The sequence below is a fragment of the Microcaecilia unicolor genome, chromosome 1, assembly GCF_901765095.1.
Source record: "Microcaecilia unicolor chromosome 1, aMicUni1.1, whole genome shotgun sequence".
Taxonomy (NCBI): Eukaryota; Metazoa; Chordata; class Amphibia; order Gymnophiona; family Siphonopidae; genus Microcaecilia; species Microcaecilia unicolor.
In genome coordinates, this window is record NC_044031.1 from 509,647,711 (window position 1) to 509,671,226 (window position 23,516).

Here is a 23,516-nt window from a genome sequence, read left to right on the forward strand (position 1 = left end):
TGCAGGCTCAGTGTGGCTTACATATTCTGTTTTAGTGGCCTTTACCAGGAGAAAAAAAAAATCTCTGCATGAATATAACACGTGCTAGAGTGCCTCTATAACTAGCCCCTCCAAATGACACACTGATTACGATTTACAACAAATTACTACTCTACCTATATTCCGTTCCGTTATTATACTTTTTCTGTGTACATCCATATACTGCACAAATTGGCATGTTTGAAAATATAAGTGAGATTAAATACAAATGCTACCAACAATAAAGAGTGACAACATGGATGCAGCAGCTCTTAGGTTTGCTTGCTTTGTTTTGAGAGTATGGCGATGACGGCTTCACTGGGAAGGGAAAACTGAGATTGGATATGGACATAAAGGGGCACTACTGGAAGGGGGAGGAGATAGGGACACAGAGGGCACTATTGGAAAGGGAAGGAGGAGATAGGGACGTGAAAAAGGAATGAGATGGGGGACAAAGAGGTAATTTTGGAAAAGGGGAAAGATGGTAACACAGATCAGTGCCAAATAGATGTACAGAAGGAAAGGAAGAAGACAAGAGGAGAGAGAAGAAATGGAAAGGCCAGCCTGGAAAAGAATTTGTAAGGCTGACTCATAGAACATGGAAAAAAAGACTGGGACCAGCCAAATTCCCAAACAACAAAGGTAGAAAAAACATTATTTTTATTTACTTTGTAAGGACTGAGATGTACCTGCTTTGTAAAATGTATATTTTTCTATGTTTATTTTGCAAACTACAGGAGAAAATGCTTTTCTGTTTCTTTTTACCAGTATTCCACTGTTTATAGAGTCTGGTTTTCTTGGGCAGAGAGGAGGGGGTCTCTATTTCAATTTTTGTTCTTGTTGGGGTTTTTTTTTGTGGCTCCCTATTCTGTATTAGATTGGTAGGATGGAATGTTGTCACAGTTTGGGTTTCTGCTTGTGCTTGTGACCTGGGTTGGCCACTGTTGGAAGCTGGATACTGGGCTAGATGACCTTTGGTCTGACCCAGTATGGCTACTCATGTCAGGGGCGTAGCCAGAAAGCCAAATTTGGGTGGGCCTGAGCCCAAAATGGATGGGAACAGAATTCAGTCCCTCCTGGCCCCCCTCCACTCTGCTCTCTGCATTCTGCCTCTCCCCCTACCCTCAAACACAAAATGTTAAATACCTGAGCTGATGGGGATCCCCAAACTGCACTAGCTGAAGATTTCCTCCTCCTCAGGCAGCCAGTGCTCTTCCAAACAGCAGCTGGCAGCATTTGACTTGAACTGACACTGCTGCCAGTAGTCCGTACATGCTCAGTGCTTCTGCATGGGTGAAAACTGAGCATGTGCAGAGAGGCCTATATGTGGTGCCAGCTGCTGTTTGGAAGAGCATTGGCTGCCTGAGGAGGAGGAAATCTTTAGGCTTTGCAGATTCCCACCAGCCACAGCAAGAGTACCGCAATTTTGGGTGGGCCTGAGTCCAAATTGGGTGGGCTGTGGCCCACCCTTAACTACGCCACTGACTCATGTTATATAGATGAGGGTCTGTTCATGTTCTGCATGTGCGACTGAGGTGAAGAATTCTGCTAGCATGTAGTGTCTGTGTAGGAATGTGTAACAGTGCAGCTTGTTCCAGTTTCCCAATAGTAGGTATATTGGTGCTCGAAAACCCAGTGTAATATACATTGCATTGTCTTTTCATAGGTGGGTTAGGGCTGTTATGGGGTGGTAAGTTTTGTGTTCTAGGGCAGCATTTCCCAAGTTGGTCCTGGAGTACCCCTTTGCCAGTCAGGTTTTCAGGATATCCACATTAAATAAGCCGCATTGAGCCTGCCATGAATGGGAAAGCACGGGGTACAAATGTAACAAAAAAAAATATGCATGAAATTGATTTGCATATACTACCTCCATTACATGCAAATCTTTTTCATGCAGATTCATTGTGGATAGCCTGAAAACCTGAATGGCAAAAGTGTCTAGCCCTATTTGAAAGTGGGCTCAGCCACTCTGGGGCAAGAGCCACCTTTGGTGGTCCTCGTCAACCAAAATAAAAATCCTGAAGACCAGTGGTCTCCATATCCTGTAGAGTCACCTGACAAACAAAAGCACATCTGATTTAAACAAGGTGTCTAGCAGTGGAAGGAATGTGTGTGCTATTCCTGAGGTGATGGTCACGATTTGAATATTTTTACTTTGTAGTTAAGAAGACAGGTTGCCTGCTCTGGTCAGGCCAGGGACCCCTTCTGCGTCCTGCCTCCTGATGTAACTTACTGTTTCCTTGTAGGCAGGATGCAACAGAGACAGCCTGTATTAATCAGTGCCCGCCATAGTCCTTGAGCAACAACACAGACACTGCTGTCTAGCTGACACCAACCGGCACCTATTTTATAAAAGTCTGCTCCCTCTGAGATCAAAACCTGGCTACGCCTCTGCCTATAGGTGACACCTGCAGGCATAAGGGCTATTGTAGTAGTGTACAATAAGGTACAGTAGGACACTGAATAAGGTAGGGGCTACACCGGAGAGAAGGGGAACAGAGGGTGAAAGATCTGAATTATGACTTACCTGACAAGAACAGTTGGTGAGATAGCTTCGGAACCAATTCAGAAACAGACCCAGAAATACCAATAGATTGAAGTGATGGAGAAGAAGTACATTCATTGCCACAGAATGTGCTAGAAGCAGTTAGCTTAGCAGGGTTTAAAAAAGGTTTGGATAATTTCCTTAAAAAAGTCTGTATGTCATTATTAACATGGACTTGGGAAAATCCATTGCTTGTTTCTAGGATATAGGTCAGATTAAGATCTATTGCAGTAGAAAACTAGTAGGCTGCAGAGGTTATCTCATAGTTTCTCAACGTCCATATATACCATTTGTTGGTCTGGTTCTAGGGACTATGTGTGTTTCTAATCATTGATAGCCTCCAGCCAACCAGTAGTACAAAAAGTACTCATGTACATATGCAAACTTAAATCAAAATATGTACTACTGGTCAAATGAATATTTCAAAAATTCAACATTATTGCAAAAAACGGTTTACTAAATGGTTTTTAATACACAATTTCGTTTCCGTTTTCAGTGATTTATGCCCTTGACAAAGCCAGAGATCGCGAAACAGGGTCCTGTCGGGCGCACTACGGTATCGGAGTTGCCAGTTAAACTTTACCAAGCTATGATGGAATTCGGGAAACTCCAGCTTCAGAAAACAATAAGATAGAACCTGGAGCCCGCAAGCTAAGTACCTTTAGTGCATTACTTGCGTTTTTTGCAATAATGTTGAATTTTTGAAATATTCATTTGACCAGTAGTACATATTTTGATTTAAGTTTGCATATGTACATGAGTACTTTTTGTACTACTGGTTGGCTGGAGGCTATCAATGATTAGAAACACACATAGTCCCTAGAACCAGACCAACAAATGGTATATATGGACGTTGAGAAACTATGAGATAACCTCTGCAGCCTACTAGTTTTCTACTGCAATAGATCTTAATCTGACCTATATTGTGTAGTTATACAAAGTCTTTTTGAGATTAAGTGTAGCCATTTTTTTGTATTTTTGTTTCTAGGATAAGCAGCATAAAATATGTTTTACTGTTTTGGGATCTTGCCAGGTACTTGTGATCTGGATTGCTCACTGTTACAAACAGGATACTGGGCTTAATGGACCTTTGTTCTGTCCCAGTATGGCAACGCTTATGTTTTTATGTAAATAGAAATTATGAGTGCACTTTTGTCAAATCAGGATATAAATTTACTAAAACTAAGACTCTCATTAAGCTATAAAGCCAATAATAATTCTGTAATCAAGAAGTATGCTCACATAGATGTGGGTAGAGAAGTTGATCATTTATCATAGTTTCCTTTATTTTCTTCTTGGCATCTTTTGATGCTTTCCAGTTCATTAGAAATTGCCTTGCCAGTTCTTGTATTTCTTTCCCATCAAGACTTTCTGGGTAAAACAAAATGTAGATAGTAGCCTCAACCAAACAATGCCTTAAGTTTAATCTTACTTAATCTTATGTATATCATTTATATTAAATTTCACTTGATTAGATTTAATTGATTTTAATGTCTAGGTTAAAAAAAAAAATCTAAGAGACATATAAAGGAAATTTAGAAAGGATGTCTAACTCAGAATAAGGACATCCAGGTCAGTACGTTGCTGCTGGTGTTAGTATTTTAAAAGAGGATCTGCTGACATACATCCTGTTCTAAAATATATGAGAAATGGATATTCATGTGCTGGTGACATATTGCATAAACAACAAAGATCAGATCATTAGAGGTCAATCAGATTGACCTCTATTGCTCTACTCTTTGTTCTTCGAATTGGATCTTAAGGACCGCCTGACTTGTTTTTTTTGTCCAGCAGGAGCATCCATTTCACAAACTGAAACATCCAAATTATGAATGTGGAAAAAGGGGACATGGACATCACTGTGGCAGCATAGGAACATCCATGTTATGAAATGGCCACAAAGATATCTTTGTAGAGTGCTGGAATAGCCTAATGGTTAGAGCAGTGGACTGAGAACTAGGGACCACTCTTCAAATCCCACTTCAGCTGTTTGTATGTTTTTTTTTTAAATTAGGAACGCTCTAGGACAGAAAAATACGTGGAGGGGCATAATCGAACGGGGCGCCCAAGTTTTCCTGAGGGCGTCCTCGCAGGATGTCCCCACGAAGGGTGAGGAAACCTGTATTATCGAAACAAGATGGGCGGCCATCTTTCGTTTCGCTAATATGGTCGGGGACGCTGAAATTTCAACATTTAGGTCGACCTTAGAGATGGTCATCCCTAGAGATGGTTGTCCCCGATTTTCGGCGATAATCGAAACCGAGGACGCCCATCTCAGAAACGACCAAATCCAAGCCATTTGGTCGTGGGAGGAGCCAGCATTTGTAGTGTACTGGTCTCCCTGACATGCCAGGACACCAACCGGGCACCCTAGGGGGCACTGCAGTGGACTTCAGAAAAAGCTTCCAAGTGCATAGCTCCCTTACCTTGTATACTGAGCCCCCCAAAACCCACTCCCCACAACTGTACACCACTACCATAGTCCTTAGGGATGAAGGGCGGCACCTAGATGTGGGTACAGTGGGTTTGTGATGGATTTTGGAGGGCTCACATTTACCACCACAAGTTTAACAGGTAGGGGGGGATGGGCCTGGGTCTGCCTGCCTAAAGTGCACTGCAGTACTCACTAAAACTGCTCCAGGGACCTGCATACTGCTGTCATGGAGCTGGGTATGATATTTGAGGCTGGCATAGAGGCTGGAAAAAATATTTCAAAATTTTTTTTAGGGTGGGAGGGGGTTAGTGACCACTGGGGGAGTAGGGGGAGGTCATCCCCGATTCCCTCCGGTGGTCATCTGGTCATTTAGGGCTCATTTTTGTGGCTTGGTCGTAAAAAAAAAGGACCACGTAAAATCGGCCAAGTGTTTGTCAGGGACACCCTTCTTTTTTCCATTATCGGCCGAGGACGCCCATGTGTTAAGTACGCCCCAGTCCCGCCTTCACTATGCTTCCGACATGCCCCCGTGAACTTTGGTCGTCCCCGCGATGGAAAGCAGTTGAGGACGCCCAAAATCGGCTTTCGATTAAGCTGATTTGGGCGAACCTGGGAGATGGACGCCCATCTCCCAATCTGTGTCGAAAGATAGGCGCCCTTCTCTTTTGAAAATAAGCCTGATACTGTACCTGAACGTACATCGCTTCAATAGCCTTCAGACTTGCAGATTTCTTATATACCACCTGCAAGCTTGAAAGCGATTGAAGCAGTGTTTATTCAGGTACAGTAAGTATTTTTCTGTCCCTGGAGGGTTCATAATTAAAAAAAAAATCACAAACAGCTGACGAGGGTTTTAAACTGGAGTCTTCTGGATCTCAGCCCCCTGCTCTAACAATTAGACTACTCCTTCACTTCACATGGTGGTCTATTAAGAAGTGAATTAAACAAAAAAAAAAAATAGTACCATGAATGTCCACAGTTCCTGAAGCTGTCACAGAGCCTGGCATCCCTTGCCAGTTTCACATTCAGGGGAGGGAGAGGGCAGCAACCACTGGGGGATTAAGGAGGACAAAGACTTGCCTTAGTCCCTCCAGTGGACAGCTACTCAATCAGAACACCATTCTGTAACCTGGAGGTGCCAAATGTCAGATCTAAATAACAACATCCATCTTTTTGGACATAGATGTCCCTTCCCCTTCTGAAATCAGAGTTGGCCGTCCTGGCCCCTCCCTAATCTTGCCTATAACATGCCCAGACCATGCTCCCTTATCATGAGAAAGCACTGAAGTTTTATCTATTCATATCCCGGCTTTATAAAATTGGGATTTGGACATCCATGCAATATGATTGTCTAAATGTTGGTTTTCAGATATCCAAAACATGACTAGAGCTTCTAAAATAAGTGCCATATAATCAAGGGAACTTATTTTCCTTACAGTAGATAGTGTACACTAATGCACTTTTATAGTATATAATGAAAGACAAGCTACACTCTCAACCTGCAGCAAATTGGTATCTAGCAAATTGCATTATGGAAAGTAAATGATTTTAGAAATAGATATAGCAGGGATCACGTGATGAAAGGAGTCAGGAGACAGCGTTTTCCTTGAGCTCCGTGATCATCTCCTGCAAATCTACCCCCACGGTCTAAATTCTGCTTGTTTGAGTCCTCTGGAGGACATTAATCAGTGGAAGAATAGTATATGGACAAGTTTTTTTGTAAGGCAGGTGGAGATATGTCTACCAAACTTTCTAAAGAAAAGACAAAGACAGAATGAAGGCGATGGTGCCTGCTGATTCTAAGATGGCCAACACAGCCCAGAAGGCCCCGCACTTCAGACTGACCCTCTGACAACACTTACTGAGGCAGTGAATGCTATGGATCAAAAATTTAATTACATCAATGATAACCTACAAACATTATTGCAATTGGTAGCTGGATTTACTGGCAAAATCTCAGAACTGGAATGCAGAGTTGGAGACACTGAAGACTCCATTCTGACAGCTTAGAAAGAATTGGCACAGTTGCAAATGAAGAGAAGATGACATGAAAAATTGGTCACTGTGTAACAATTTTAGGTTTCTCGTATTTCCTGAGAGGGTTAAAGAACCTGACTACGGGGCTTGGTCTGGTTGATGGCAGAGCTTTTGGCGGGTACTCCATATGGCTTCAACAATACTGAGATCCCTGCCATGCTAGGTGGCGACAAACTGCCATCCAGTAAACCTACCCTACATACAAAAGGTCCCAATTAGCAGAAACCCCATCTAACCCTGGTGCCTTTCCACTGGGAAGCTGCTGAACTGCTCATTGCAGAGAAATGGGAGCATCCGAATATTCCATATCTTCTGCAGACAGGGAAGGTAAGGTTTTATTTTGTAAATAACACTGGTCTACAAAAAAACAAACTTTTTTTTCTGTAACAAGAACAAAACATACATTTTCTGGAAGATAATTCTTCCCTGAATCCAGATCTCATTTCAGAATTTCTGTATCAGCCTCAGTTTTCATGTGATAATGGGTTTTGTAAATGCTTGAGTCGGCGTATGTAGCAATTATATGTATCTGGCAAAATGACATGCTTCTGCTACAAGAGTTCCAAAAAAACTGTGTCAGTTCACAAAGAAATCAAAGATATAAGCAACATAAGAGTAAAAGACCAGTAAAAGATCATTGAAAGCTAAATGTAAATCATTACAAAAGACCATGTCACCTTCCTTGGAGAAATATTCAGAAAAAATAGCATGTCGGTCACGAAAAACACTCACTTTCGTATCGCAAGAAAGAAGATGCCATCCTTTTAATCTTGAACCTAAAAGCTCAGCCTGTTGCTTCGACAAATTTAAATCACGAACAAGATCGTTGAGATCCCCTTGTGTCAAAAAGTGGGGCATATTTGATTCACAGAGGTCCTGAAATGATGGGTTGGTATGCATATCTCCTTCTCTGTCTTCTGCATGTTCGTCACTGTATTCATCTTCACTCACTATCAAATTCTCAGGAGGCACTGGTACTGGCAATTCTTCACTGTGACATACAGGTTTTATAGCAGATGGTAAGTTAGGATATTGCACAGTTTTCCTTGTTTTCGAGGTGATTCCTGCTATTTTTGTCAGACAGAAATAACAGTCTGTTGTGTGATCCACTGGTTCCCTTCAAATCATGGGAACAGCAAAGGGCATGCGACGTCTTCCTTTTAACCAGCCTGTCAGGAGTGTAACACACATCAAACAGCAAATGTGGGGAGCCCATTTGCGGTCCTGTTCACCAACCTTACACCCGAAAAATAGTTCGCAGTACTTTTTTACAAGAGGATTAAGTTTTGTTTTTGCGATTTCAGAGTAAACTCTCCACAGATATAACAAAAAGAATTTGGGCTATTTGCACAGGTACGAGGCATTTCTTCTGAAATGACACAAAACACAAACCTTCACAAACGTAGAACTACAAGCAGTCATTTCCAACAGCAACTGTTGACTGAACTCTCAATGCTGAGATACAGGTGGCAACTGACGCAACAGAACGTGTTTGAACATGTTCCAGCATGACTCATGGGCAATGTTGCCAAACCTCCCTTATTTCCTGGTGGTGGCTTTCTAAACTAAGGGTTTTGTATTGTAATTCCTAGTATATTTCAATTGTTTTTCCAACAATTACAACTGCTGAATTAAATTAATCCACAGCAGCAGGGCCGCCGAGAACTTGGCCGGGCCCGGGACAAGGCTGCCTCGCCCCCGCCGCAACCCCGCCTCCGAGGTTGCTGCTCCCTCCCCCCTCCGAGGTCGCCGCTGCTGCTGCTGCTCCCCCGAGGGAGGGAAGGAGACCCGAAGGGAGGAGTTCCGCCTCACAGGGAGGTGAGAGGGAGAGTCGCACCGCGCGGTGATTTAAATACAGGGGGCTGGCCCAGTGGCAGACGGTCAGAGGGCGGGTGGGACTGGCACCAGGCCCCCCTTGAAGGCCCGGGCCCTGGGGATTTTGTCCCCCGCCCCCCCCCCCCTCGGCGGCCCTGCACAGCAGGGTACCAAAATGCAGCGTTTTCAAGGATTTTTATAAAAAGGGTAGCGTGTCACAAGAAAACTGAGCCCGATAGGCAAAAACTGATTTCATTTTCGAATTCAGCACCCATGACTTAGCTAAGAACACCATTCACATTCTTTGTAACATAAATGCCGTTTACCAGTGTAATTAACAATCTCATCCTCTGCTCCACCCTCTTCATTACCATACAGATGTTTGTAAAAATTCAAAAATTCAGTCCCAAATCTCCGAGACAGAACAACATAGAACATCTCTTTTCTTCTTGATCTTCAAAATAATGTGAGACATTCTCCACTCACTCAACTGCCTTCTAACAGACTTTAGTACCATACTCAAAAAATTGTTGCTTAAGCTTTTGCCGCATAAAATTAACCTTTTCCAACTGAAATCCACTTAAGGCGGCACAAACTAAAGTCACTATGCTAGGCTTTCCCCCATTATTGAGACCACTAACATTCCAAGACCCAACCCAAAGACTTCCTGTATCCTTTTCTCCTCTTACAAAACCTAAGAGATACTCCTTTTGCCCTTCCCCCATCCCTCCCTGGAGTCCCCTCTTCCCTATCCCCATCCCCATCCCCATCATGTTGGCTTCCAGTTTTTCCCACCAGCCCACAGACAGGAGAAAGAAACCCATTTGGGGAAACAGGCAGTAGAAGTAAATAAATACATAATAAAATAAAATAAATAAATAAGATATAGATATATGTACTTAATTCTTCCTCCCTCTTCAGAAAACAACCCATATCTTGGTAATACAAGAATACAATCCTCCCTCCAAATAGCGCCTGAAAAATAAATTATAAAACTTAAACATCAAAACAACTTTATAATGTCCCAAATTGAAAACGAACACTTATGTCCAAACATTACAGGGAACAGCAAAACTACCTCAACAAAGGGTGCCGGTCAACTTCCAAACCAGGCTACCAACCATGAAGAAACCAAAGTGTCCTTTTAAATCCCACAGGATCCAGGCTGAGATGGAAGACAGAGCCAACATGGATTTAGAGAAGGGAAATATTACCTCACCAATCAATTACATTTCTTTGAAGGGTTGAATAAACGTGGATAAAGGCGAGCCGGTTGATATTGTTTATGTGTATTTTCAGAAGGCGTTTGACAAAGTACCTCATGAAAGGCTCCAGAGGAAATTGGAGAGTCATGGGATAGGAAGTAGTGTCTTATTGAGGATTAAAAACTGGCTAAAAGATAAAAAACAGAGAGTAGGGTTAAATGGTCAGTATTCTCAATGGAGAAGGGTAGTTAGTGGGGTTCCCCAGGGGTCTGTGCTGGGACCGCTGCTTTTTAACATATTTATAAATGACCTAGAGATGCGAGTAACTAGTGAGGTAATTAAATTTGCTGATGACACAAAGTTATTCAAAGTAGTTAAATTGCAAGAGGATTGTGAAAAATTACAAGAGGACCTTATGAGACTGGGAGACTGGATGTCTAAATGGCAGATAACGTTTAATGTTAGCAAGTACAAAGTGATGCATGTGGGAAAGAGGAATCTGAATTATAGCTACGTCATGCAAGGTTCCACGTTAGGAGTCACTGACCAAGAAAGGGATCTAGGTGTCATCGTTGATGATACGTTGAAACCTTCTGCTCAGTGTGCTGAGGCGGCTAAGAAAGCAAATAGAATTTTATGTATTATTAGGAAAGGAATAGAAAACAAAAATGAGGACATTATAATGCCCTTGTATCGCTCCACGGTGTGACTGCACCTCGAATATTCTGTTCAATTCTGGTCGCCACATCTCAAAAAAGATTTAGTGGAATTAGAAAAGATGCAGAGAAGGTCGACGAAAACGATAAAGGGGATAGGTCGACTTCCCTATGAGGAAAGGCTAAAGCGGCTAGGACTCTTCAGCTTGGAGAAAAGATGGCTGAGGGGAGATATGATAGAGGTCTATAAAATAATGAGTGGAGTGGAACAGGTAGACGTGAAATGTCTGTTTACGCTTTCCAAAAATACTAGGACTAGGGGGCATGCAATGAAGCTACAATGTAGGAAATTTAAAACGAATTGGAGAACATTTTTCTTCACTCAACGTGTAACTAAACTCTGGAATTCGTTGCCAGAAAATGTGGTAAAGGCGGTTAGCTTAGCAGAGTTTTAAAAAGGTTTGGATGGGAGTCACGTGACGCTATGGTGAAGAGAGGTTGCAGGTGAATCTCTCTCCGAAGCCTGCCTGAGAATCCCCACATTTAAAGGAGAATTAAACCCTTCTAATTTGCAATAATCGCTAGAAAAGAACCCAGAGCAGCAATCTGGTCGAGCAGAGCGAGAGAAAAACTAGATATGGTGACGAAAGCAGCCCAAAAAGAAAGACAGAGGGGAAGGACGGCCGAAGACAAAATGGCGACGGCCTTCCCCGAAAAAAATCCATCGGTGTCTTCGGCGTGGGTGGCTGAGATCACCTCCGAATTAACGGGGGTGATGGAAGATCTATTAGATCGTAGGCTGATTCCACTTGACCAGAAATTGGATACTAAATTGGAACAGTTGAACACGAAAATAGAGGATTTGACTAAGGAATGCATAGCGTTCCAAACTACAGTCAGCGAAGTGGAAAACAGGCTGACGGAAGTGGAGGACTCTCAAAAAACTGCACAGAAAACGATATCCGATTTGGAATCTAAAATTGAGGATTGGAAAATCGTTCCAGACGGAATAACATCCGATTGGTTGGCTTACCTGAAGCGCTCGGGGGAAAGCAGTTGGAGAGGATTCTAGAGCAATGGCTGACCAAAAGTATTGAATTTCCAGCAGAGCTTGGTCCTTTAAGAATTGAACGTGCGCATCGGCTGGGAGTTCGCCAGCTGAACGCTATTAAGCCACGAGTAATTATCTGCAAAGTACTCAATTTTATGCACAAGCAATATATTTTGCAGGCAGCAAGATCAAATAACTCTCTGACTTATGAAAAAGCAAAAATACTCTGCTTTCAAGACTACTCAGCAGGTATTGCAGCCAAGAGAAAAGCGTTTTCTCCCATGTGTTCAAAATTATTCGCTTTGAAGATCCGTTTTAGCCTGCAATATCCGGCTACATTGAAAATAACACATGGGGGCAAAATACGTTCATTCACATCTGAAAGGGAAGCAAAAGACTTTATTGCGCAGATAGAACACTCTGATAAGGCTGTTCCTGAGGATACAGAACCTGCGTGAGCCCGAAAAGAACGGCAGCTATGAGGCTAGGCAAAATCTAGCTCTGGATGCGATTAACTATATTCAACAAATTTGAAGCAGGAGAACTCTTAAGAGGCAGCTACCATTGAGAGACTCTGGCACAGATGATGGTAGAACTGCTAATCGGTTTTGTTGGTATTTAATTCTCTATGATAATACTGTTATGATGGTTATGCTCAATATAAAGGGGGGAGTTTAAGAAGGGGAGTATACTTAGAAGTTTAAAGGTTGGGAAATGTTAAAATGTAAAAAACGAAATAATAAGGTTCTAGAAGAACTAAGAACTAAGAGTAATAAGGGGAGAAGGTGGGTTAGCGTTAAAAAGTGACGGCTTCATATATGGAAGCACATGGTAAAGGGAGACGGGGAGGGAGAGGGAGGGATATGGGAGGGGGGGATGGGCTAGCGGGGAATTGGAAGCGGAGAGAATTGATGCGGAGGGTTAAATATGTCCAAGAAATGGAAGAAAAGACACGGTGTACCATAAAATGCATTAACATCAGACTAAGAGAACAGCTAATATGTGACGAGATGGGGAGCCATAGGCTGGGATGGCTTCTCATGAATTTAAATATGAGTTTGTCAATTAAGGATAATGTGAATCTATATGATACAAGATGATTAAAATTGTCACTTGGAATATAGGTGGTATACACTCCCCTATTAAAAGATCTAAAATATTACAGCATTTGCAAAGACTAAGGGTAGACATAGCGATACTGCAAGAAACCCATTTATCTGATGAAGAACACGCAAAGTTGGTTAAATGGTGGGTGGGAGACTGCATTGCTTCACCAGCGGTGGGCAATAAGGGGGTGTGGCCATCCTTATCAGGAAAGGAGTGGTGACCCAAATTCATAATCAGCATAAAGATACAATGGGTCGCTTTGTGTTTTGTAAGGTTACTATTGCCAGGAAAAAAATAATTATTGGTAGTGTGTACGCCCCAAATATATTGGACCTTAAATTTTATAAAAAAGTAACTACAACCATTGCCAACATGGAAGCCCTACCGGTGATAATGGGTGGGGACTTTAATATGCCATGGAATCCACAAATTGATAAATCTCATCCATCAATGGCAAGAGGAGAAAGAAACACTAGAGGTTTACCAGACATGTGCAATACACTAGACCTTTTAGATGTATGGCGCACGTTGCATCCAACAGAGAGAGAATATACACACCAATCAAGGGCTCATCAAACCCATTCTAGAATTGATTACCTGTTAGTGTCACGCAAGATTTTTACCGATATACATGAAGTAGAAATTGGCCCTTGTGTGATCTCAGATCATGCCACAGTTTGGATGACTTGGCAATTGGGAAATAATAGTACCAAAGAGGGGGAAATTGGTCATTTCCTAGTTACCTTTATAAAAGCGGGAAATTTAGAGAATATTTAATAGCTAAATGGGAGGAGTACAAACACTTCAATGAAGGATCAGTACTAGAGGCGCCCACGTATTGGGAGGCAGCAAAGGCAGTCATCCGAGGGGAAATTATCAGCTATGTTAGCAATTACAAAAAACAACGTGATAGAGAATTATTGAGATTAGAAAAACAACTTTTACGCTTGAATACTCGATATGGGCAGAACCCGACTCCACAGATACATAAAGAAATAATCTCAGTCCAAACAGAGATAAATGCACTGTTGCATGAGAGGGCAATAAAGTCCCAAAGTTATTATCGTTTCCAACTTTACAAACATGGGAACAAAAGTGGTAATTCCTGGCTAAACTGATTGCACCACAATCAACAGCAAGACACATAGGTGCTATTAAAGGCAAAGACGGAAAACTAATAAACAAGGATGAAGAAATCAATAAAATTTTTCAGGTTTACTACCAACAGCTCTATAGTGCTGGGGAGAATCAGGGTTTACAGACTGACCTTTACTTGCAAAATATTGAAACCCCTTTGCTGAGACAGATAGAACTCCAACAATTGAACGAACCCATAAGTTGTGATGAAATTATTTGGGCAATTGGCCAAAGCAAATTAGGAAAGGCACCCGGACCTGATGGCTTAAAATCTGAATTTTATAAATTGTTGGGAGAAAACATAGCCCCCATATTAACTGAGGTATTTAATGAATGGGTGATGAAGGGGAAATTACCGGAAAATCTTAATTTGGCTCAAATTATAGTGCTGCCAAAGCCTAAGCGCGATGCGCAGCATGTATCCTCCTACAGGCCTATTTCACTACTGAATTGTGAAGTCAAATTATTTGCAAAAATATTAGCTAAGAGACTAGGGGCGGTACTACCAAATTTGACACATGAAGCACAGGTGGGGTTTGTGCAGGGTCGATCTGTAACTAAGAACTTGCGAAGTATTTTACTATCTTTAGAACATCTTAAAGGGTCTGCAGAAAGCGCTTTATTGGTCAGTTTTGATGCCGAAAAGGCATTTGATCGTGTGGAATGGCCTTTTTTATTTTCAGTTTTAAGTAGATATGGGTTTTCGGGATGGTTTGTACAAGCAATCAAAGCATTATATACCACACCTAGAGCACGGATCATGGTAAATGGAATGGTATCGGCAAATTTTGAGATCACGAGAGGGACACGCCAAGGATGTCCACTCTCCCCGTTACTATTTGCATTATACTTAGACCCGTTGATACGAGACATAATTTCAGTAAGATCCATTAGGGGAGTGGAGATTGGATCGATGAAATTTAAAATTGCAGCATTTGCGGATGATTTGCTGGTAGCACTTACTAACCCAAAGACATCACTTGCAGATCTTCTAGAAATAATTAAGGAATTTGGAGATTATTCAGGATTCAAATTAAATTTGGATAAGTCAGAAGCCCTGGCGATACCAGTTAATACCAAATCTCTTTGGAGAGAAGAATTCCCGCTGAGATGGGTAGAGGGTTCTTTTAGATACCTGGGAATTTTGCTTGCTTCTCAGACAGGAGACATATACAGCCTAAATTATTACAGAAAGATATCAAACGATTCTATCGAATGATAGGACAGTTCTGTTGGGCAAAGAGAAAGGCTAAACTGAAGTTGCAGTTGATGCTGGGGACCTGGCAGCAGAGTGGATTGGGATTGCCTAATCTACAATACTATAATCTGGCAAGCCTGCTGCGGTTAGTGAGAGATTGGATTTTTTCTGCAAACACACACACCCCGCTAGAATTAGAAAAGATATACTTTAGTCCCTATAATATGGTGACCTTGCTGCATCTCAATAATAAGTCGGTGCCAAAGAAATTTAAGGGTAGTATAATACTGACTCCTCTACAAGAAGCATGGAAATACTTGGGGGCAAAACTGGGGGGACAACCGAATATGACAGAACTGTTGACTATAAGGGGGAACCCGCTGTTTACGCCAGGATTGGAAAATCAGGTGTTTCGGAGGTGGGCAAGGAGAGGGCTCACATGTTTAAAAACGATAATAGATTTAGAAGGGAAAATTAACCTCTAAGTCAACTAATACCCACTGACACTGCAAACTGGGAGGATGTGTTTGGGTAGGTCAGATAAAACACTATATACAAACACTTGATGCAGAAGAGCTTAAGTTTCAATTGGGGGAGAAATTAAACAGTTTTATGATGAAATATCAGAGGAAGCCCCCACAATTTCGCAGCTCCAAAAACAGTTGTGGACTTTGAGGTCAGACAGAGATTGGTCACAACTTCGCTGTAGGTGGGAAGCAGATACAAAAGTAGATTTAGCTAATTGGGACATAACAGCATACATTCGGAACATCCCTAAACTGATTACTGGAGCAAATTATAGAGAATGTGCATTTAGAATAATACATAGAGCATACTTCACACAACGCCAGTTTTATAGAGTAGGAGGGATTGACACACCAACCTGTATGAAATGCACACTGGAGGAAAACTCGTTCTATCACGCATTTTGGGAATGCACAAAAATACAGTTTTTCTGGGAAAAGATACTGGCATTTATGAATTCAATCATTTCGCGTACTATAGTGGGCACTCCGGTGCAACTACTATTGGATTGCCCAGGAGCATTCCGTGGCCTTACGGCAGATGAAACATTGTTAAGTCGCAAATTATGTTTGGTAGCCAAAAAGTGTATTTTGCAATGTTGGACCTCGGATAAACCCCAGATTACTGGCAATGGTGAAATCAGGTGCATCTTTTAATGACATGGGAAGCAAGAAATGCAAAAGGCTCATGTCGTGGGAAAAAATGCTTCCTTAAAGTTTGGGGGCCTATGTTGGATACCTTAACGCAGAGAGGCCGGAGTCTTGTACTCAATAAGCTTTGATAATATTATAGAATAATGGTACACATACCTGAACTCATAAACACAATGTAACTATTAATGAATATCAGGGGGGAGGGGTGGGGGGGAAGAAGGAAGGGGAGAAAGGAGGGGGGAATATAAAAGATGACATGTGTATTTAACAAAACACCCCCCCCCTTAAATGTATGTTTGGCTGTTAATGAGCATGGTTAGGAGGGTAGGCAAAGGGACCAGGGGAAGATGCATAAAACAATTGATGATGGAATTTATTGATGTATATAAGTTAATATGCTGTATTACTTATAATGCCCAATGATAGATGTACTGGCAATGTTAAAATGTTTATAATGTTGAATCATCAATAAAAACAGTTGAAATATAAAAAGGTTTGGATGGCTTCCTAAAGGAAAAGTCCATAGACCATTATTAAATTGGACTTGGGGAAAATCCACTATTTCTGGGATAAGCAGCATAAAATGTTTTGTACTTTTTGGGGATCTTGCCAGGTATTTGTGACCTGGATTGGCCACTGTTGGAACAGGATGCTGGGCTTGATGGACCTTTGGTCTGTCCCAGTATGGCAATACTTATGTACTTAAGAAATTCAGGATCGTGAAGACACTACAGAGGCTGATGACATAGCAACTAGGAACCTGGTACTTGGAACCTTCTGCAAGCGATCTCTCTGCTGTCAAGCGCATCCTGTATACTGCATTTGAAGACTGTATTATGAACACACCTCTTTGTTTTAAAGAATAAATTGGAACCTTTTTGGCCATCCTGGGTCTTTGTTCCTCTCTAAAGGTACATTCAAGCTGAGACAATTCAGATTGGTAAGACCATTTTTTGATCAATCTGTTTTTAGGCTATTTCAGATGCTAGTATTGACACAACTGGATTATTGTACCATTTTCTATTCAGGTCTTTCATTAGGAAGCTTCAGTTTATTCAAAATACTTCAGCTAGACTGATTTTTAGGCTTAAAAATTTGATAGTAGTTCTCCTTATATATCTTCCAGGAAAAAAGCCCACTTGATCACTATGAATAATAGAAGGAAAATAATTGCTCAGACAGTGTGCTAATATGGCCGTGAAAAGTTTAATGTCCTAATTCAATAGGGATATAGGTCAGTACAAACCTACTTGGGCAGGGTCATTCCCCGGTTTTGGCAAAAGACAACATGTACAAGGTTCTGTCTAGCCATTATCTCATCATCCACCACCCCACTGCACATGTTGCATGACAATTTCACTAACAGATCAGACAGGATCTTATAAAATTCAAGTCCACACCCTTCGGGTCCTGGGGCTTTAGTCAACTTCAAATGTTTGATGCCATATTTAATTTCTGCCTCTGAGATTGGAGCATTCAGAATGCTTAGCTATCAGGTGTGAAACGTGGCATATAAAGACCTTGGAAAAATTTATCCCTAACCTCCTTATCCAGATCCCTTTGGTCATACAGGAATGAATTCTATATATCGAGCGTAAAAAAACAGCGCTGAAAAAACAGTTAAGCGTTATTCTATAAGCCATACCTAGTCAGGCACGGTTTATAGAATAACACTCAAGTAGCAGGAGTCACGCGTAAATTTAGGTGAGTCCATTTGCAGCAAAGAAAACGTGGTGCAAATGCCCTGCCTAAATTTACGCAGAATCCCCTTATTCTATATTTGTGTGAGTAAAATAAAACCACGCCCATGATCCGCCGTAACTGCACATGACCATCCCATTTTAATTGATTCCAATTAGCACCAATAATTGCTTGTTAAAAAGCCAAATATGGCACTAATTGGATCATTATTCAATTAAATTGCACGCACAAATTGGGCATGCACCCAAATTTGCACGCACAATTTTTTGCAACTTTTATAGTATTAGGGGGACAGTGCCCTATAATACAAATTACTATATAATTTCAGTCTCCATCTTAAAGTATTTCCCTTGTTCTTCTCTGATAGAAGAACTAACCTGTTTCTTTTTATGGGGCGGACTAAGCTAGCAGCAGTCAAGGTGAGAAATAACAACAGCAAGGATGAGGGGGCACCAGAGGGAAGCAGGCAGAAAAGGACGAACTGAGCAGATGCAGTGAAGCGCAAAATATGAAGAGCAAAGTACAGAATCAACTTGAGGCTTAAAGGTGAGGGAGGTGTCAAAGATAACACCAATAATCTTAACAGAGTCTTTGAAGGGGAGCAAGAGACCATCAAGCGAGGGGACAGGAAGTGAGATGTCGTGGGAGGATGGGAAAAGAATGGATTCACATTTGGAAGTTTTAAGATAGAGTAAATTGGTTTCAACCCAAAAGGAAACATGGGACAGACAGTCATTTAGACAGGTAAGAGGAGAGGCATCAGAAATTTTGCAAAAGATTTGGATGTCGTCTGCGTAGCAGAATGGGGTGCAGACATAGTCTTGAATGAACTCAGCCGCGCGTCTTATCTTCCGCCTGGACCGATATACTCACATCACCCCTCTCCTCAAGTCACTTCACTGGCTCCCGATCAGATACCGCATACAGTTCAAGCTTCTCCTACTAACCTACAAATGCACTCAATCTGCAGCCCCTCATTACCTCTCTACCCTCATCTCCCCGTACGTTCCTACCCGTAACCTCCGCCCACAGGACAAATCCCTCCTATCAGTACCCTTCTCCACCACTGCCAACTCCAGGCTCCGCCCTTTCTGCCTCGCCTCACCCTATGCTTGGAATAAACTTCCTGAGCCCATACGCCAAGCCCCCTCCCTGCCCATCTTCAAATCCCACCTCTTCACTGTAGCTTTCGGCACATAACCATTTACCTCTATTCAAGAAACCTAGACTGCCCCAATTGATTGACTGCATACTTGTCCTTTAGATTGTAAACTCCTTTGAGCAGGAACTGTCCTTCTTTGTTTAAAATTGTACAGCACTGCGTGACCCTGGTAGCGCTTTAGAAATGTTAAGTAGTAGTAGTAGTATTGTGAGCAGGGGTGCCAGAATGGAGCCTTGAGTTATGCCAGAAAGATGAAAAGAGGAGGTAGAAGTGTGGTTAAAGCAGAGATTTTAGGAGCGGTCAGTGAGATAACTGGAGAATCATGTGAGACAGTATCTGAATCCTGATGGAGTGAAAGTGGCGAAGAAGCAGTGTGTAATCTACCAAAAACAATTCTAGAGCTTTGTCATTGGGATTAGCACTTATCAGGATATCAAAGAATCATACTGTTGGAAAGAGAGCTCTTAAAATAAGATTCTGAAGACATAAAACAAACTTATTTTTCCAACTTTTATTAGTATTATAACAATTTACCTAAGGTTTTTGACATGATTATTAGTCTGTCTCGGTACTTTGTTGTTTGGCAAACTGGATTTCCTCTAAGGTCCAACTTCCACAGTTTATTCCATTTGCTCAAGATGAATTCCAGATCCTGCAATGAAGAGAAGATAAAAAAATAATTTAATCAACATCATACTATCCAATGGAGATAATAATGTGTGTAAAACTATTTGCATAATCTATATGGACAAGCAGAATGAGTCAGCTACACACTGCTGATCTCATCCAAAGGCACAATGGATGGAACAGCTCCTGTAAAGCTCAAAAAGGCTTGGAAAGGGGTCCTTCTTTGTATGTGCCAGCAATCCCCCTCCACCCTGCCAGCCCATTTCCTCTTCAGTAAATTGTTTCTTTCATCCTGCCTAATAGATGGATTTTTCTGCTCTCCTCACTGCACACCACAACATACATGACGAACAGAAAACCAAGATTCAACAAATGCTTTGGCATGGCAAGATGAATGCAATGGATTCCCTTGACCGTTGTCTCCAGTGCCTATATCTTCCTACCATGTGGAGTCGTGCCCTCCCTGTGCTAAGATATCTGCTCTCCAGGATTCCCCTTTTTGGCCATGTTCCCTTGGATAAGGCCTCTTCTGTCCTCCAGCTACACATCCTTCACTATGGGCCTCTACAGCATCCTGTCACACCGCAAGGCCCTGGCCTCATTCTTCAAGACTCTGTCTGGCAAGGCCCCACGCTGTCCTCAATCACAATGCTAAGACCACTCCAATGGCCCACTGCAGCAGCTCCCTCACACTGTCTCTCCTCAGCATGTTCATGGACTCTCTTGTTCCTCCCATGGCCTCAAAATCAACCAAGTTTCCATGTCATGGCTCAAGGATGTCTCTGTCTCCTGCTCACCATATTGGCCAGCTCCGTGGCCCTGGGGTGTTCCTTTGACACCACTCAAGACAGGTCCCCATGACAATGTGAAAACCTTACATGGCAACAGGAAACATCCTACAGCTAGCCACACAGCTCTGGAGAGAAGGGCAGACACAAACGAGCTCAAGCCCTGATGCAACACACCACAAGGAGTCACCTAGACCCCCACCATTATAGGCATGGGCATGAGTCAAGAGGCCATCACCAGCACAACCACAGTACTGACTAAAGGTCCAAGCATCAAAAATGAGCATAAAACCACTCACCTTCACCGGACTACCAAAGCACATCATTCTCCTTCTCCAAGTGCCACAGATAGTACAGTATCAATGAGGGAACTGCTCATACTTGCACCCCATGCCAGCAAACACCACTACCTCCACCATACTCCTGGATCTATTTGCCTAGCTCAGGTGCAATGTCTACCATTGCCAACGCTGGGAGAACCCTTTTCCCAGCCCACAGACCCTGGCAACTCCACACCCATAAAAAACTCACACCTCAGCTATCTTCAGTCACCCAAACCACCATCCTTCCACTTTCCCTGTATGATCTTCTCACCGGATTCCATGTCATACGATAGTGACAGAGAGAGAGAGAGAGAGAGAGAGGACTCCAGAATGCCTGTCCATTATCACTGAATCTACCAGGGAGCGAGCCAAGAGCTCCCACTCCCACGCCACTGCAAGGTACTTCTAGGGAAGGAACATAAAACCCTACATGATGTGGGAAAGAAAGCATTCCTGAGCTCCATGCTGAACTCGTGAATCACTGCCCACCAATTCCAGCTAATCTTCTACCATGACTCCCTGCTAAAGAAAGCCAAGAATGACCATGCATCTCTGCCCCCCCCCCCCGAATGCAAGTTCTGCAGAACTTGCCTGTCCCTTGCTATTGAAAATTTGTATTGAAACAGCACAGAAACTCGCAGAAATGTAGGTGGACTCCTGCCACAGCTTTGATGGACACTGCTCCCTGGGGACCATTCTCCCTCTCCTCCAAAACAATGACTAGCTATCTTGGATATCCAGGATGCATACATGCATATACTGATCCACCAGGCCAGTGTTTTCCCGAGGGCAGTGTGAGTGGTGCAGCCAAACGGGAAGGGGACAAAGGTGCAAAAATTGCTCTCCGTCCATTGTTTTCCATACTTGGATGTGGCTCAGTGGGTAGGGTGGAGTGCTAGGGAGCGTGTTGCACAGGTTGTGATTCTGGTTTAAGATATTCTTGCACCAGGCACTGAGGAAATACCTAAGCTTCTTTGTCAGAGACAGACCCTACCAATACTGCCTCCTCCTATTCAGTTTATCCTTGGTAACCCAGGATCTTCACCAAGTGTGTTGCAGTGAGAGTAGCACACATCTGCAAAGGGAGACATGTCTTCCTCTGCTTAAATGACTGGCTCATAGTGGGGCCTAGATGGCTGGAAAATAAAGTCTTTATACTACAGACAACTTAGCCACTACAGGCTCTTGGTTTTTAATATCAACAACTTCAGTCCCCACAGACACTGGAATTCATTTGGGAGGACATCTAAATGGGCAGACATGCTCCACTGCACCTCATCCTCTAAAGAGTCATGGCCATCTTGGGATAAATTTGAAAAATGGAGGAGCGATGGTTTGGACACTGGTGAGCAATCCCGCTAAAGCAGATATTCCAAGTCCAGAGGCCAGATGTTGCTGAACTCTGCTGAGTGCGGGCGTGTGTGTGTGTGGGGGGGGGAGAGCTGGGAGGGAATTTTTTTGTTTGTAAAGTTCTGATTATTGTTTTGCTGCATGAATATGTGTAAGCTGCTTTCTATTTCATAATAAAGTTTTTTTCAAAACCAGAAAAAAGAGTAATGACCAAAACTTTTCTATGTATTTTGGGGCTGTATATGGATCCCATTAACCAAACTACATATTCACCCTCTGCAGTTTCACCAACAGAAATGATGGAAACATACACAGCCTTTATCATATCAGATCACCATCGACTCCCCCATCTGTGAAGCCATAAACTGGTGGATGAATTAAGACAACCTCTCCCAAGGCAGACTCATCCACCAGCCTCAACCCCAATGACACAACGGATGCTTCCAATTGCCCGGAGTTTCAAAAAAAGTTGATATGATGACTCTTCTCACCAGGAGACCAAGTGCTTTTTGTCTTTAGATGCAGGAGGTCATAGAGAGGATGTGGGCAGGTTTTATGTGGATGACTTATCTTCTGGCCATACTATTGGGACAATGTTCCCCCCAACCTACATACCCTTGCCCTAACAGCATATATGTTGAAAGGATGACCCTATCCTCCCTCCATCTCTCTCAAGAGGTGCAGAAGGTCTTCTTGCCAGCTTGCTAATGGAGAAAGCGAGGTTATTTACCTGTAACAGGGGTTCTCTATGAACAGCAGGATAAGTCAGTCACACAAAACTGCTCACCTCCCCTTTAGACCCTCCTGCATCTATGGACAAAAGGCACTTGGTCTCCTAGCAAGAAGGGGCGCCATATCAACTTCTTGGAACTCAGGGCCATTGGATACGGCCTCAAGACATTCAGCCCTTGGATTGCAAGCAAGGTCCTCCAAATTCAGATGGACAAACAAATAGCAGTGTTCTGTGTTAATGAAGGGCGGGGGGGGGGGGGGGGGCAGGTACAGGCTCCATCAAGCTCTGAAGGGAAGCCTAGAGGAAAGATCACTAAAACTTAATAACCAGGAAGATTTGAGAAAGCCATCACTTAATCCTGGAAATGAGCTACGGAATCTGCTGGGTACATGAGACCTAGACTGGCCAATATCAGAAGCAAAATGCTGGGCTTGATGGACCTTGGTCCTCA

General features: G+C 42.6%; 1 protein-coding gene across 3 annotated transcripts in view; it reads right to left on the reverse strand.

Moving 5' to 3' along the window:
• PPP1R42 (protein phosphatase 1 regulatory subunit 42) overlaps positions 1 to 23,516 on the reverse strand; it is a 133,973-nt gene that overhangs the window by 40,961 nt on the left and 69,496 nt on the right. For all 3 annotated transcript variants that reach the window (XM_030190167.1, XM_030190165.1, XM_030190166.1), the window contains 2 exons: positions 19,779 to 19,896; positions 3,806 to 3,934 (listed from right to left, as the gene is read on the reverse strand). In XM_030190167.1, the coding sequence (XP_030046027.1) occupies positions 3,806 to 3,934; positions 19,779 to 19,896 (247 nt within the window). The remainder of the gene's footprint in view (positions 1 to 3,805; positions 3,935 to 19,778; positions 19,897 to 23,516) is intronic.